The 17,239-nt window shown below is 46.2% G+C and overlaps 1 protein-coding gene across 1 annotated transcript; it reads left to right on the top strand.

The window, feature by feature from the left end:
• The first annotated feature begins 13,922 nt into the window (after positions 1 to 13,922).
• Positions 13,923 to 16,601, top strand: LOC121620989 (peripheral myelin protein 22-like). The gene is made up of 5 exons (XM_041957276.1): positions 13,923 to 14,061; positions 14,840 to 14,930; positions 15,094 to 15,187; positions 15,278 to 15,418; positions 15,514 to 16,601. The coding sequence occupies exons 2-5, from the start codon at positions 14,853 to 14,855 to the stop codon at positions 15,669 to 15,671; spliced, it is 471 nt and encodes a 156-aa protein (XP_041813210.1). The 5' UTR covers positions 13,923 to 14,061; positions 14,840 to 14,852; the 3' UTR covers positions 15,672 to 16,601.
• The last annotated feature ends 638 nt before the right edge of the window (positions 16,602 to 17,239 follow it).

Genomic DNA, 17,239 nt, shown 5'->3' with positions numbered 1-17,239 from the left:
CACCGCTTTTGCATCTATTTCAAAAAAAGTCTTGTTCTTTTCTAACTGAATTATTTATCTCTCTTGTGCTGCTGGTCCTGTCTAAACATTATCATCTACTGCCACCTAGTGGTAGCGTGAGGCTCACATCTGGTGATGGGTGTGTCAGTGAATAGGCTGATTTGACTTTGGAGGCTGTAAATTGAGCTTTATTTCATTTTGCATCATAAAAAAAAATCACATTGATCGCTGAGTTTTATTTGATTCCATTCATCTTGCGGTGCTGCGCCCACATTTTACAGACAAACTACAAAAAATGTAAAAAAAAAAAAAAATCTTTACTCATCACCCAGGCTGTCAAATGAGATCATTAGGATGATTTGTAGTGAGAGGCAGGATGTGAACGCAACTGTTCAAGTTGTCCTGCACATCTGAACTTGATATGGCAGATTTGTTCAGGAGGCTCAGCTCACCTCCCTCCCCCATAGAAACTCATTGTAATTTGAGTCTGCCTTGCAGCTGTTCCTCCCTCTCAAACAGCCTGGATGTAGTTTCTCATCTGCTTCAGAGGCTGTCAAATGTCATTTCCCCTTGGTTTGCAGCTCTCTTTGAAAATCGTATTTTCTTTCTCGAGCCACCAATGGGAGGCGCTCATTGCCTTTAGGTTTATTATGTCAGGAGCCCCAGCCTGGACCCACAACCTTTTCCGCCAAATTCCATCAGCAGACTTGCAGCTCTTCCAGGAGGCCGACGGCATGCTGAAATCTGGAAAGTATTAAACAACCTGCTGGTGGAGGGGACTGGGGAGGGGGTGGGGAAGGGGGGGGGGGGGGGGGGGGGGGGGTGAGAAGTGGGGGATGGGGGAGAAAAGGAACAGAATACAAAATTGTTCATATACCGCCCTTTGCCTGGCTCTGTTCCCTTTCCCCTCCCACACACACACATACACACATTAGCGTGTGAGCCCCCCCCCCAAAAAAAAAGACCACTCCCAAGCAGCTCCAGCATTTTCTTTTATGTTTGCAGCAGTATTTTGCAAATCCTTTTTTTTTTTAATGGGTCATAAACAAACAGTCGTTACTGCTGGGTAGTTCAGCGCTGAGGGGGGAGTGTGTGTGGGTGTGGTGTGTGTATGACAGAATGTGTGTGTGTGTTTTGAGTCGTTTTGCTGGCATGGAACTGGAAGGCGAGCGTGATGGTCGAGAAAGCCCCAACTGTGTGTTTGTGGCTGGAAGCGAGAATGAGAAAACTGGATGCCATCCAGACATCCTTTCCCATGCTCTGAGACGCGTTTCTGACCAAATGTATGCACGGCATCTGGAAGGGCAAACTGTACCCGAGCGAGCGGGCCCGCCCATAAAAACATGTATAGAATCTGAAATGGGCCGAGTTTTATGCTAAACAGAGAAGTGAATGTTCCAGGGAGGAAGATCTCTCTGCCTCACTCTCCTTAAGACTGACTGTATTTCAAATGTTTTTGTCATTGATGAGATCATCATGTATATTTGTTAGTCATTCATGGAAGACACGTCTCCTTGGCTGTCTTTGACTTGATTCAGCCTCAGTACTTATTGCCAGAGTAATTTATCTTTGCCTTTTCAACATCTGCCTTTGGTTCAATCTGCTAAGAAAGAATTAAACTAACAAATGTTATTGTTAGGATTTTTTCCCCCCTTTGTGTCCTCAAAGGCAGGCTCGAGGTATTGCTCTAGGAGAGCAAGACGCGGCGCTACGGATATTGGTGTTAACAGGAGCAGCGAACATAAACATTCCAGTATCCAGAGTTGACCTGTTGACCTCTAAACCCCTGGAGCTGCAGGAGACCACACACACGTGGTGGGAGGAGGAGCAGGGAGGACGCGAAGCTTCTCCGGTGTCCTTGCCTTAAAGAGCTTCAGATGCCTGCGCCGAAGACTGTGAAAAATTAGCCCGTCCTCTAAACATCGACGCGACGCTTCCCGCTCTGGGATTGTCGCAGGTATGTCAGAATGTGGGTACGGCTCTCTCAGATGGAAAAGTTATTCCAAGGGAAAACGCAGCTCCCCGTCTCTCTCGTTCTCCCCCGGTTGTTGTGCAAAGAGCAGTTTCCTTTATGAATCTGGAGATTGTGTCATAGCCTCTTTGGGCTGTGCTAGTCAGCGTTAAAGCACATTTTTTCCATCCTGCAGAACCACAATCGCTAAATCCGCCTTAAACTCAGGCTGAAACAATGTATGCAACAAAGTTTTATTGTTCTTGCCACGAATGAACAAACAAAGAGTTGGAACAAATATATGTAAGTTTTGGTGTGTTTTCCAATCATAAAATCAACTTCCACCATGGCTCTTCAGATGTGCTGCCCCGTTTCCTGCATCCAGGACGTGGAGGACTCATTTTTGCCATAAGCACAGACACAATGATTCATCCCTTCATTTTCCATTCTGTCCTTCTGTCTGTGCGCTGCTGTGCTAACCCCGTCTCACTCTGCTGAGGAGAAGAGCGGTTCCTGCAGCCATGTGCTTCCCCAGGAGGTCCGGCCTGGCCTGGCCTGCACTCAGCCATGACCACATAGGATGGGGCTGGGGACTCTGCTGCTCTCTAGCCCCCTCCTCTCTGCCAGGGGCTGCTTCCCTTCCAGGGCCTGTCCACGGCTGGCTGACACTGGAGGAAGGAGAGCACACACCACACACCACACCCGCACCTTTAGGTTGTGAAATGTAAACTTCCACATACAAACTTTTAAGCATTTTCTGATCAAATAAAGCACATTTTCACACATCAGAACCTTTAAATTCAGCATTGATGGATTTCCACATACGGAATCTGGAGGTAGCTCTTTTGTAGGGACAGTTAGTTTATCGGTGAGCGCAGGACTGATAAAAGGAGGCCTCAGTTGCTGATCACACGGTGAGGCTACATCCTTGCCAACACAGACTTGGCGTCATTCCAACAGAGGCTGTATGTCCATACAATACCCTCCTTGTTTAGCAGACACTGCATGCCCACTGTGGAGCGAAATACTCCAAAGCTGACCAGGAAGTGAGGGATCACAAAAGGTCACCTCCCATCGGCTGGCTTTAAACTTTGACCCTCTGGTCCTTCTTCAACTTAATCTTCCCTCTCTCTCCCGACATAATGAGTAATGCCAGCGCCAGCCGTTCACTGCAGGGACAGAAGGAACTGAAGGACACTCTGATGCCTGGTGATTATCTGGAAATAAGTGGCTCCTTTTGTCCACATTTCCTTCATTCAGCACCTCTTTTCTCCAGCAATCTAAAGTTATTTTTAATATATACTGGCTTTGCATGTTGAAAGTAAATTTCTCTGTGTTTCCCCAAACTAATTTCAACTTTCCACATCCTCAAAAGTGCTTTAAATTAAAGTCTACATGAGTGGATATTAGTTAGGAAGGTTTTTTTTTTTTTTTTTGCACTTCTAAGCAAGTGTCAAAAAGGATACCGAGATATGCCACTCAAAATAGTTTGAACTTCACAGCTATGATGATGTTATTTAAACCTTTCCTCATTCACTTCTTATTTCATGGGATGAGGGGCTGTGTTCAGGCCTCTGTGCATTCCTCCGTTAGCTTTAGAAAACACACAGTTCACATGGGCTGAACCTCAGTGATTTCATAGTGCACCCCGCTAATATCGCTTTCCATTACAGGCTATCACCTTCCTGTTTTCATGCGACTTCATGCGCAGCCTCCGCTAGTGGAAACACTGCAGCTTAAAGGCTCATTGACTTCCCCCAAATCTCAACAGCATCATAAATCAGGGTGTGTCTGCAGATAGAAAACAACACCAGGGTGAAGAATCCCAGAGCTCCATGTGGAGAGATGACTTTAAAACACACTGTACTGGGTGTTGGTCCTCCATTTAACAACTCTGTCATCCAGTTCTTGCTCCCCTCCCTTTGGCCAGGGCTCCCTCAGGGCTGAGCTGGAGAGGAGAGGGGGAAAAGTCCGGCCGCTGCTGGCTCTCTTCATCGTCCTACCGGCCAGGCTCTGACTCTCCTCCTCCTCTGAGATTACGCAGCCAATCAGAGGCAGCAGACCATAAACAGATGTTTTGTGTGTGTTTGTGTGACTGTTGGAATTGGGTTGAGCTCTGTTTGTTTTATTTTCTCTGATTATTCGATGGTTGAACTTGACTGGATTTATATTTATATTTGATGGCATTTCTATATTTATATTTGACTTTAATAAAACAATTAAACACTTCATTTCAGGAGCTGAAAACCAGCAGAGCATGCTGACTGAAGAACAGGATGATGTGCAACGTGTTCTCAAAGCGTTCCCAAAGAAAATTCAGCATATATAAGGTGCAGTAATGTGCAACATATTAACATGTTGCACATAATCAGTTTACCATATACCTTTTCCTGCTCTATTTAACGTCAGAAAAGAAGACCATACAGCAATGGGAATCACTTATAGAAGCAGACACCGTCCTGCAGGCATGCATGCTATAAATGCAAATGTTCACTTCAATGCTGGATTAAAACCACTGCCAAAAAAACAGATCGGCACAATTATTTGATCTTTTAAACAACCTTAACATTCTCCTATCTGTCATGAAATATTTTTCTGTTTTCTGGGTGGATTTAGGCTTGAAATTTAAATCTAACTGCAGCGTTTATTTTAAACACAAACAATTTGACGCTTTACATGCGAAGCAGAGGCAAGTCTGGCCCTGAGCTCAGAAGACGCAGCTGAGCATGAGACCATCTCCTGGCTTTTCCTCTATAAGACAATTGCCTTTTGGCAGTGCACCTAGCATAGTTAAGCCTGGTTAAGGCCCTCTCCATCTGTAGCTGTTTACTTTGACTGACAGCTCACTCGAAGAGGCACAGAAAGTTGTACCAGACTCATCTGAAGCGAAGCACTGCCTCATTCACACCACAATCTCCAGCAAAACGTCATGTTGACAGAGAAAACCTCAAAATTTGAAGGAGTTGGGCGTGCGTATGTTCCTGTCTGTGTGTGTGCTAAAGAATGCAAGCATGCTTACGTGGGTGTTTGACCGACTTGGTGAGCGAAAGCGAGGTCGGACAAAATGTGAATCAGAGCGGGATGGAACAAATAGAGGAGGAATGGTTAAGTAATCATCCAAATCACTTTTCTTTTCTTCCACTATTCTCCTGTTGCACGCTCCAGCTGTGCTGCTGTGGGCCAGCCAGGAAGTGTTGGAGGGGGAATGTTTGGGGTGGAGGCAGGGTGAGGTCACCGTGCTGTTAGCCCCTGGGATGGGAGGATAGAGGAGAAACACTTGGCCCACTGTCACAGCTCTATCTATTCATTCTTAATCTCATTGTTAGTCGAGCCCCTCGCCATATGGTACATCCAAAGCGTTCCGCTATCAAACACTGACCTCCTCTTTCACACATGTTCCCATAGCAGGAGTGAGTCACCCGTGGGGCCGTAGGCACATTTAGAGGCCGCTGTGTGAGTGCCTGGCCCTGCGTGCCTGGGATGCCTTGGGTGTGACCAGGGTGGCCTGCAGTGTGTGTTTGTGTGCATTTTAGTCGATCCAGCTGCCTGTCGTCTGCAGCCTGTCCCATCGCTTCTCACTGAGGGAAGAGAGCCAGCCAGACAGTGACTCAAGCACACACACACACACACACAGAGTCATGTTTCCATAACTTTTGGGGACATTACATAGACTTGTATTCATTTCCTGAAGGCTTACACTAACCATAACTATAACTACTACTTGCCTAACCCTAACCTAACATTAACGCAAGTCTTCACCCTAATTTCATGATTTACCTGACGTTTGTCCCCGTAAGAAAGATGAGTCCCCACTGTGTAGCAGATTTACATATGTCCCCACAGCGTGAGTAATACACACACACACACACACACACACACACACACAGATGGAGGAAAGGCTACTCAATGGAAAGAACTGCTGATAGAAGTTGGAATTTCCTGGTCACCAGCAGTTTCATTGGAAATTAATCACTGGTCATTTTCAGGCCTTTACGGCAGCACTGATAATCCCATGTCGCTCATTATAATTCAAAATGGACAAACCACAGACAGACAAATTCAATAATGAAAGTGACAGAGTTGGCATCAAGCCTCCTCATGTTTGCATACAATGGTGAGAGTTGAAGCCGTTTCGCCATCACCGCAGACTTTCCAGTTTTCCATGAAGTTTCCAGTCATCCATTGTGCAACAGTTACGCTGTAGTTAGTCTGGCAATTCTCAGGCCAGTGCCGCCCACTCCCTCCTCCCACAAGCATGTGTGTAGTTTTTACAGACTGGGAGATCTACAAACACAAGCATGACCTCAGAGGATTAAATATTCTCCTCGGAAAACCCCCGCATCCCCAAAGTGGCAATTTAGGCTGTCAGCTGCGTCGTGATTGTAGTTGTAGTGTAAGGGAGAGCAAGACGCGGAGAGACATTTTGTTTGCGGCTTCAAATATGCGACTGTTTTCCATGAGCATGCATCTCCAGCTCCTGCTTGCTTTTGTGTACGTAGTCGGCACATGGTTACACTTGTGGTATTTATACTTTGCATTGGTTATTGAGCCCAAAAGACAGACATTAGGTCTTGAAGGAGGCCAGCCTTTTTTTTTTTTACAAGGCTGAAGCTGAACTGTAGGCCCACTGTAATGAGAGCCCAGGTAATTGTTTTGAAAGGTTAACTTTATAATGGAAAAATATAAAAACAACCCCTGTTTTCAATTAAGTCTTTCCATCCCATCCCCTCCCCCCCACGACTCTGAAAACTAGAGTTCAATCCAAGCTGCCATGCTATATTTTCTTCTCTGAGTTCACCACTTGCCTGTAACATATGGCCAAGAATGGGATTTAACGTAATTTTTCCGCTTGCGCATTCTAAACCTCACTTTTTGGTGCTGGAAGAAAGCCGAGGCCTCGTTTCTAATCATGTGTCCTCAAACCTTTTGGTTTCAAAAGAAAAGAATAGGAGAAAATGCTCCCAAATAAAGTGAAATGTTGAAAATGCAAAGATATTATCTTTTCCTCTTTTTGTAACGCTGCCACGCCCAACTCTTCTTTTTGTCACGAGAGGGTGGAATTCATTACGTATAAAGAACGTAGCAAAACACATGTTTTGAAACGCTCATATGGGTGGGGGAACAGGCTAAGGTCTCATCTGGAATGCATAAAGCACAACAATACATCCCAGCATCTCTCATCGCTCTGGATGAGGAGTGAGGTTAGGCAGGGATGGGAGTGGGTAGGATCTGCTATGTCTTAAATCCTGCTGGATTCGTATAGGATAACGTTGTAGTCTGTATAGATTAAGCTCTTCTCTCTAGTGCCTTCCTTGATATTTGTGAATAAATAGCACTTTTTGGAGCTGGGAACTGATTAGTTTGTCTTGCAGTTATGGGTCAATTTGATAATCTGCAAAATCTGTGTTTTATGGGGATTCTGGACACATATTTCATGATGAACGGTGGCTGCAGTTTTGTTGATGCTCTGCATTTCAAATATATCATCCCACAATCAAACAATGTGGCCAGTGCTGTGATAAAAAATTTTAGTCTCTGCGGCAACAGTCTTTCCTGTTTGTGCTCAGTTAGGACCAGTTGTCTATTTCAATCCGATTATGTTTAGTTCTCTTTTCTTACTAACCTCAAAAGATTTTGTTCTTGGAAAAGCCCACACACACACACACACACACACACACACACATTTCGCTTTTCTAAGCCTTCATGAACTCATCACAATGACATCATACAAATCAAGAAAAAGGAGTAAAAGGACTATGGGTCTGCAGCTTTGACAGCAGCTTTGTGAGGCTGTACTGAGCTAAATGCTAATGTCAGCATGCTGACATGCTTACAATGTTTACTATGGTTATTGTCTTGGTTTAGCATTTAGCATGCTAGCATTTGCCAATCAGCACCAAAAACTAAGTACAGCTAAGGGTGACGGCAATGTAATCAGTTTTGTAGGTAATTGGTCATAGGCCATATACTTTGACCTCATGGTGGCGCTAGATGGAATGTTGAGGGATTACCAAAGTTATTGCAGTTCCTCCTCAGGGGGACATGAATGTGTGTGCCACAGTTTGTGTTAATGCATCCGATAGCTGTGGATGTCAAATGTCAGGGAGAGGCATTTCACAGACAGTGTTTGGGTTGATCTTGGAGTTTTTGGAAGGGTTGTTGGAGCAACAACACCAAAATGTTTGTGCATTTGTGGTTGTTTTCAAGTGCGGCCATTATGCCTGTGTGGATTTGTAGCACGTGCTGGTGCATCTCTGGGTCTGCCAGGATTTGTCAGTCCGCCCTCGCCTCCTCCTTCACTCCTCCGCTGAGCAGAGCTGTCAGTGGGCTCGGCGCACATCTCGTGTGAGTGGCTGCTCTGGGCTGCGGTCCAGGCCGATGCCGATGGATGAGCACACACACACACACAACACGATTCCCTCGTAGACTCTGCTCCAAGCTGGGCTTTACGGCATGCCCGCAGCTTCCTCTGGCCAGGCCACGGTACAGTCGCTAGGCTAACCATCGCACATGCATGTGCGTTCCCCAGCATCAAACCAAAAGTTCGACCGGCCATCGTCTTCTCCAAACACAGACAGGAAACCAAAACACGGCGAGTATTATGGATTCCATTAGCAAGTTTGGTTTCATGTATCAGCAGCTACATGACTCATAACATAAACAGAGAGCCTGATCTAGATAAGGATAAGGATAAGGATCACATTATTCATGCTTTTTTTCTGCAGCCTCTGTTCTTCCACGCAAGACAATAGCTAGCCCGTTGCTAGCTGTCCTCAGTCAACGCCTCACGCTCGGTGTAAAAACGTCCTCGTGGCCTCAGGGTCCCATGCTGCACTCACCAGTGCTAATCATGTAAACACATCTTATCTCAGAGAGTAAATGAGTTCAATGCTGTAGGTGTTTACATTGGCCTATCGTGACCTTTGACCTCTATATATATCTTTTTTACAGACGTGCGACAACTGAATGCCGCATGGTATATCCACTTAGAATCGGCTCTTTATTCTCCAGGTAGACCAGATTTGTCAAATCTACAAAGTGCTGGCAACACTTAAGGAAAGAAAACCCCGGCACACACCTTTCTTTGCAATAAGCCTGAATTGGCAGCCTATAAAGGAAGTGCTGCACTGTTGGCTGTCAAAGGAGCACAGATACTGCCTGGAAAAGATAGTACAACAGCAGGAATGAGGAAACCACTGATAACAAGTAGGCGAGAATTATTCTCCTTCTCTGGGAACTGAAGGGGATTTTAGCTGCAGATCTCAAAGCAAATGAATCACATGATCACGAGTGTTCATTCAGACACATTTGATTGCAATTGAAAATAACTAGCATAGAGCGTGTCTGATGCAGCTTAGATATTTATCCGTAGATAACGGAGCTGTGAGATCTTGTAGAAATCAGAGCAGGGCGATTCAAATTGAATTTTTTCAGCGCTTTTATTGCTTCATTCCAAACCCCTGAGGCCAGTATCGCTCTGATTCTAAGCAACAGTTTGTATGCTGGTCTTGCCTGTTGGGATGTGTGTGCTGATGACATCGACTCCAACAGGAAGCCAGGGGCTAATGATTAGCACATGTTTAGGATCACTAGGGTGCCACAATGTGGAGCTCGTCATGCCGTATGTCTCTGATTTATTTGGTTGTTGTTGCTTCACAGGGAGGGACAGGCCCGTTTCTAAAGGGAAAGAAATGAAGCCACTCTCCTCTCTGTAACATCTTGGCCCGTGTTATCTGATTTCGCTCCCAGCCAATGGCGATCTTCAGCTCTGTCACGGTCCATTTTGGATCTTCAGAGTGTAAAACGGGAGAGGTGAGACGGGGCATGCACGGCACAGATGCTCTAATGTGATCCTGTTTTAAACTTGCACATGTTATGCTGCATTCACACGCAGCAGAGAGATTTCTGATAGAGCAGCCTCTCAAAGATAAGCTGCAGACGCCGCCTCTCACAGTCTGAGGCCGGGTCACGTTTGAGGTGACAGAATCTGGGACGCTTGTCTTTTTTTTGCAAGCGCATTTCGTGCATATTTATGGTCCTTGTCAACACGCTGTCTGGCATCACTGTCATAGTGGGTGAACAGCGTTAACATGGCCTTGCTAAGTGTGCAATCCTTAAACGTAGGTCTGGCTCTGGAGAGCTCCTCTAAAGCTCCTCCTGCGTGGTCTGCGGGATGTTATCTGATAGTCACTAAGTGGCGAAACGCAAACACTAAGAGCAGCACAGACAGGCCAGTTCAGGCCCGAGGATCGGTCAGCACAAGGAAAGAGCCGTACACATCCTGGAAAGCCGAGAACGCGTCTGCAAGAGGAATGTCGCTGTCTACGGTTTCAAAGCGAGCTGAGGGACGCGTTTTCACCAAACCGGGCCACAGCAACAAACTAGCCCAAGCTGTAACAAAAGCATGGAGAGCTGTAGAGCAGCTGGAGCAGACTTCAAGGTTTCCCAGCTGTGAGGGGCCAGAGATGACCAGCGAGATGACCTGAGGATTTTTTTTTGCGTGTGTGTGGACAGGCGTTGTCAGCTACTCCTGATGACATGTGACCAGAGTGACTTCAGAGCTTTAGCGTTTCCTCTTGTTTTGGCAGTGGCTTCCATAGGTGAAGGAGCGCTGAGGCGTTCCACCATTCCTCCATATTCCCATGAGTAAAATGTGCCTGTCCAGCTGTCCCACTAAAGACATCCTCCAGGCAAGGCAAGCCAGGATCAGGTCCAAAACCACCTAATCCCTAATTGTCTCACTCTTGCCTCAGTCTCTGTTTGCTATTGGAGCTGGAGCAGTCCAGCAGAGTCATTTGGCCACTCCTGCAGGTGGAGCCCAGCGCTGCTTTATACCAGGGCTGGGCTTGAAATCTGGATGAATCATTCTCAGAAAACAGAGGGCCGTTCCAGTAATACACCTCAATTGTAACACAAGTCTCGACTTGACTTTCGATGTGAGGTGAGGTAAAATCAAATCTGACATCATTTGCACCGAAGCCAAAAAGAAAACCGAAAGTTAGCACTCGCCTTGCCCTAAACAATGAAGCCGATCCAGAAATATTTGTGTAATCGTACCTTTGGATCAAACTTTTAATAGCCATATCCAGCTAATAGCAAAATCAGTATATTACCATTGCAGGGATATTAAAAGAATTAGAGGATTCATGTCCAAACTGGAGCTATCCAGTTATGTTTTCTCGAGGATTGGTATGATTTCCTATCAAAAACAGATTTTTTTTTTTTCCAGGGAGGGCAAAGCAGCGTTTCACAGCATCACACTTTGTACTTTCATTAAATAACACTGGAATCACAAAGACGGCTCTGTGGTTTTGTTTCTGGTCAGCTGTTTTGCTCGAGGTACTGCTTGAGCAGCGCTGTCGCACTTCTGCACGAATCTGCGAGGTTAATCTGGGGAAAAATAAAAAACACTCCAGTCAAGACATCCACCAGCTGTCTTAATTCTGCTTTTTTTAAAAAAATAACCAGTTCTCTAAAAAGCAGCTCACCTGTGTCCTGGTGAATCCATCAGCAGAGCAGGGCGTGTCGGTGTTGAATTTCAGCTGCAGCCCCCGCCACAATGGCCGTGACTATAGTTACTAGAGGAGCTGCTCCTGCCTGTTTGCTCAGTAATCCTTCAAAAGAAGAGGAGCTGTGTGTTTTCCTTTAATGGGGCTAAAAGGTTTTGGATGGTTTCCAGTGTTATCAGCCATGTAAGACAGATCATAACTCTCCGGGGTTACGGCTCAGCTATCACTGACAGCGCGAAGCAATCAGTCAGAGAGGTTGGCGCTAATAAGCGAGCGGGGTAAAGCTTGTGAAACCCTGCACATCTCTCTTTTAGAGTGTCCCCACTACAGCTGGGTGTGTGTTCAGACTGGAATGATTATCACTAAACCTCAAATAATAACTGCGTTTTTATTAAAAAGAATTATTTAACATCCAACCACGGCGTAATGATAAGATGGGTGTGCGCTCACCGCTTATTAAATTAAAGTTAATAAAAAGTTGTAATGAAGAAAGGGTGGGGTTCCTGTAGCTGTAGTTCACTCCGAGAAGCTTCATTTGCTGAGGAATGTAGGACGGATGCTGCGTTAGGAGAATTACACAACAGAGCCGCTTTACAGTTTAAAGTCATCCTCATTGTTGTTGTTCTTTACATTTTGACACTTCAGCAGAACAAAACCGATCCGGCCCTTCACCCCTCTGCTCTGTGCATGTGCACTCGGCGAGTAGCAGGGCGGGATTATGTGTGAATCCTCTCTGACCGAAGAGAAGAGTTGGCCCACTGTGACATTTATGGCCTCCGCACACCTGCTCCGGCTGGGCAGCCAGGTTTGACTTCTCCTCACCCCGCTGCTGCTGGCACTGCCCTCCACCTCACCACAGCGCCAATTACATCTTCATAAACAGCAGCGCGTCCAGCTGAGTGGTCGGCTGACTGTCAAAGAGCCCCCCCCTCCCTCTTGCCTCTTCCAGCTCTGCCGGGACTCACGGCTCATGCCTCACCCCCGGCATCCCACAGCGAGCCTGGGCAGCAGCTCGCGGTTCCTCCCCTCCCGTGTTTACAAACACAGGCCACAGGAATCCACCTGATGGGCCAAAAACTGCGTGGAAGAGGAGAGAGCGCCAGAGGGGGCGTTCAAGCTGTGTTCCCCGGCTGCAGCAGCTGATCGCAATCACGTTTGGACCGGGAGGGGTTTCAAAACAAGCGAATGTGTGCTTGCTCTTTTGTCACTGTTGTTGTTGTTTGCGCTCTGGTTTGGTTCACAACTTTGTCACTCCCGAGGAAATGGCCTGAGACCACAGCGTAATGAGGGATGCAGAGCCACGGCGGGCTGTGCCGGGCAATCTTTGTCACTCATCCCTCAGCCGTGTGTGCGTGGAGATCCAGGCCATTGCATCAATTTAGCATGACTGAAACATCGCACTGTGTTAACTCCCTTTGGCAGCGGACAAACTCCCCCTTCTGTCTGCAGACACAGGAGTAAACAGGAGGCCCGCTTCACATGCATACACACACACACACACACTGGGCATTCTGGGCATACCGCGGGGGCCTCCGGAGGGCTGGTTCACATGCAAGCACACACACTATCTGCATAGAAAGCTGCTGGACATGTGTGGCTTGTGAAGCTCAACGTGCACGTTTAAGTTCTGCCACTCAGTGAGGGTCAGCAGGGCCACCTTCAACCATCTGGAACGAGGCGAGGAGTCCTCCTGACTGTCCTGACAGCTAGAGCTCCAGTTGTTAGGATTTCAGGTCTGTGGGGCCCCAGAAATTTTTCATATGGGGCCACTAAGAATGTTGGTGTGGCACACCAAAAACCAAAAGCCAAAACTGAATCTCTGCTCTGCAGACGTACAATATAGGCCAGTTACATGACAGCTAAGGAATCTGATATACTCTGATTTACAATTAATGTTACTAATTATCTGATGTGCATAGACTTATACTGGTGCCATTAACATTTTGAGGTCCACAACAAGCCTGTGAGGGCGGCCAAAGATTGGATCAGGCTAGATCCCCTGCATGGAGCCAGTGTGGTCTGGGTGGTGCCAGATAGTGGACACCACATGATGCAGGATCACGCTTTTATAGGGACCATAAAGAAGATTACAACCATAAAATTCATCAGTAACACATGAATCATAAAATAACAGTACTATAGACACAACTTTCCCTCATTGGAATTTCAAATGTTATGTAATTGTTATGTTTTATCAGTAGGTGTGAAATAATGGCTGTTTTTCAGGACACGAACGCAGTGTCAGTCAAACCCTGTTTTTTTGCACAGCGATACCGCGGGATGCACCATCCTGCGGATTTTTAAGTACAATCCAGATGACAGGCCACCACAGCAAGGAGAAGAAAGGAAGGAAGAAAGAAAGAGAGGGGCGAGAGAAAAAAAAAAGGAAAAGGTTTTGGAGCGGGCCTCTGGTGACGTGCAGGGCCTGCAGGGCGGTGTTCTCAGGCGGAGAAAGAGTCTGACTGGGGTGTGTGAGCCACATCTGGAATAGTAGCTACAGAGAAAGAGTCGAGAGGAGCAGATCCCCGCTGATTCTTCCCCAGCTCTTCACTCCGGCGCTCCCCTTCCACGGACTCAAAACCTCTCGCTTTGCCTTTTCTTGTAAGTTGGACTTAATGTGTCGGAGCGTTTTGTTTAATCAGTGAAATGCTTGATTTTTTTTTTCTTTTTTCCACTCACTTTGTTTTTCCACTCATACAACAGGACTTCACCCCTGGACTTTTAAATCGACTTTGGATTTACTTTAACCTGACGCGAAAATGCGCTCGCGGCGCACGCGTTGCGCCTGGCTCGCGCGCCCACCACCAGTTTAGATGTAGATGTGTTTTCTGCTCTCGCAGCGGAGGAGAAAATGGAGAAGGCGGAGGCGCACGCATGGCGGCACTACGCTGGAATGTTTCTCATGCAGATGGCTTGAGTTTGTTTTTCCAGCAGCGTGCAGAGATTAGTCGTGAATCGCTCTTTCTTTCACTCCCATCGACCCACAGCCAAACTTTTAACCGTCTGGCGCTTTTTTTTTTCTCTTCACTTTTTTTGTAAAAACTCATTATGCAAACACGCCTCGTTCAAATTAACGAGTTGTAATTAAATCTTGCAAACGGATCAAAAGTTCATCGTGGCGAAATCAACTCGAGAATCGATTTGCTCAGCCTAGCCTGACCGTTTTTAGTCCCATCGGGAAGAAATTAAAGTTCCTTCCGTCTTTTCTTTTTACGCTTGTAAGGGGATACTTTCACATTGAGGTAAACATTGCGGTCGGTGCAGGAGTGGGGAAACGGCGCCATCTAGCGTCGAGATAAACTGATGTTTCCCAAGGAGGGGATTGGCGGGGTTGTGGCTTCATGTGGATTCACTTCTTCTGTCTCATGCATTCCTCTAGATCTACTTGAAAAATGCTGCTCATCCTGCTCGGAGTGCTCATCCTGCACCTTATCGCCCTCATTCTCCTCATTGTGTCAACAGCAGCCAGCGTAAGTCCCTCTCCTTTCAGTCTAAACTGTGAATGTGAGCAAGCCGGCACACCTTCCAGCTGCTCATTGTGTGATCGGTGACTGTTGCTGGTGTTAAAGGCTCAAGCTGGTGCTGTGGATGCCGCAGTGTGTTTAAGTGGCTCTGTGTTGTTGTGTGTACCAGACCTGGTCTGTAGGTGGAGACAAGAGCACGGATCTATGGTACAGTTGCATGACAATCAATGGGGGCTACCACTGCACACCAGCCAGCAATGAAGGTTTGTCAACAATCCCAGAAAACAATCTGAAATGATGCTTTGTGTCTTCACTGTCATTCAAGTTATGAATCTCCATCATTTCTCTTCCAGACTGGATCCAGGCAGTCCAAGCCCTCATGATCCTGTCCATACTCTTCTGCTTCTTCTCCCTCATTGCGTTCTTGTATCAGCTGTTCAGGCTGGTCAAGGGCGGGCGCTTCTTCTTCACCGCCATCTTCCAGATCTTGGCAAGTGAGTATGAGTTCACGCACCCCGAGCAGCCGCGGGCAGGGTTGCGAGGTTCACTTTCAGATCCACCCTCACCTCTCCTGTCGTCTCTCGACCAGGTGTGTTCGTGATGTGCGGGGCGATCATCTACACCGTGATGAGCCCGAACGACCAACCCGGGACGCAGTTCGGCTACGCCTACGTGCTGGCCTGGGTGGCCTTCCCTCTCTGCCTCATCAGCGGCCTCATTTATATCGTCCTGAGGAAGAAAGAATGAGAGAGGGAGCGGAGGAGGAAAGAGGAGGGGTGGTAAGGAGACCCCTCACAACAACATCGCACTGTGCCTACTGCCCACAGACCATAGACTGACATCCCGACAATACAACAAAGGTGCATGTGTCACTAACAATTAGGCGTTTATCACTGCTGGGGATCATTTTTAGCTGTATTTTGGTTCATTGTGTTCCCATCACATGCTGAACAATATCACACCTGTTTGCTTTGTGAATTCTAACAAAGGCCGATCGTCACTGCACATGTTTCATGCGGTGACTTCAAAATGTGTTTAGAAAGGCGTTTGGTGACATATTGACTTTTGTTGCATGCTGGCACCCGACTCCCACAAATCCATCGTGCGTGATAACAAAGACGAGTAATCCTGCCTCGCTTCAGTACAAAGATGTACATAGTGTCTGTGGTTTTTAGACATATTTATAACATTTTTACATACAATTTGTACATAGTGTTGTCAAGTTAACATTGTCATGCCCATTTACGTGATAGAGTTCGTGTCTCTCACAAATCATGCAGCTGTGCCAAAGAGGTGTCGCTTCAACTGCCAGAGTATCAAGCTTTTCAAGTGTGTTTTTTGAGTGTCAAACGCTTTGAACTATGTGCCTTACTCAGAATAGCTGTGTTCTTCTTGAAGGAAACGAGAACATCCTCAGAAACGAAAACATGAAAGTTAAGAAGTGTTCGTAAACTCATGAAGTTTTTCTGAATTATCATTGTACTTGATACGCCAAATAAACCTTTTTTTTAATGCATTTAGTAATCTAGTCTTGAAAAATGGTGCTTTTTATCTACTATTCTTGAAATGTATACTTTGTGTTGCAAGTGTGTCGTGTCCTGTGATTAATTTGCTTTGTACAAACCTACGTTTGCATTTTTTTGACAGTATTCTTCTAAATAAACCCTTTGAAATTAATTCAACTTAGTGCTGCACCGTCCAGTTACATGCACAATTCACAGAGGCTGGTTCGAATGAATGCAAGTTCACTATTGATGAGTGTACATTTCACACCACACAGTGACATTTTTACCTGATATTTCTTGCTCAGTGGTCTTATTCTAAACTCATACTAGCTGATATATTAATTGCATGGTATGCTGAGGAACCGGCAACTACCACAAGTGTTTCAGACTCATTGTAGTGGCTTGAAATCACCACTTCGTGGAGCCATGACACACAAAAACACTCCCAGGACTGACCCCTCACTCACCTGAGGGAAACATCTGGGCACCACAAACTCATATTCTCAGGTAAATACAGTGTGTTTAAATGCAGAATGGCATTTTAGAGAAGGAAAAAGCACAACTCAAACAATCAAGCACAACCAAAACTTTTGAAAAGTGGCATTCTTGCACAGAGTATCTTTTAATTCAAATCATTTCTGATTAAAACTGCTGATCAAATAGCTTTTCATGTACCTTTATTTCCCACAATCATAGATTTCCCAGCATCCAGACTGTAAAGACACATAAAGTGAAATACAACTTGCACCACCTGGCTTCAGTCTGAGGACATGCTTATCAACTGCTGGAAACTTGGCACCATGTGCAGAC

Source organism: Chelmon rostratus, chromosome 17 (genome assembly GCF_017976325.1).
Source record: "Chelmon rostratus isolate fCheRos1 chromosome 17, fCheRos1.pri, whole genome shotgun sequence".
NCBI lineage: Eukaryota > Metazoa > Chordata > Actinopteri > Chaetodontiformes > Chaetodontidae > Chelmon > Chelmon rostratus.
This window is presented reverse-complemented; position numbering and strand designations above follow the sequence as displayed.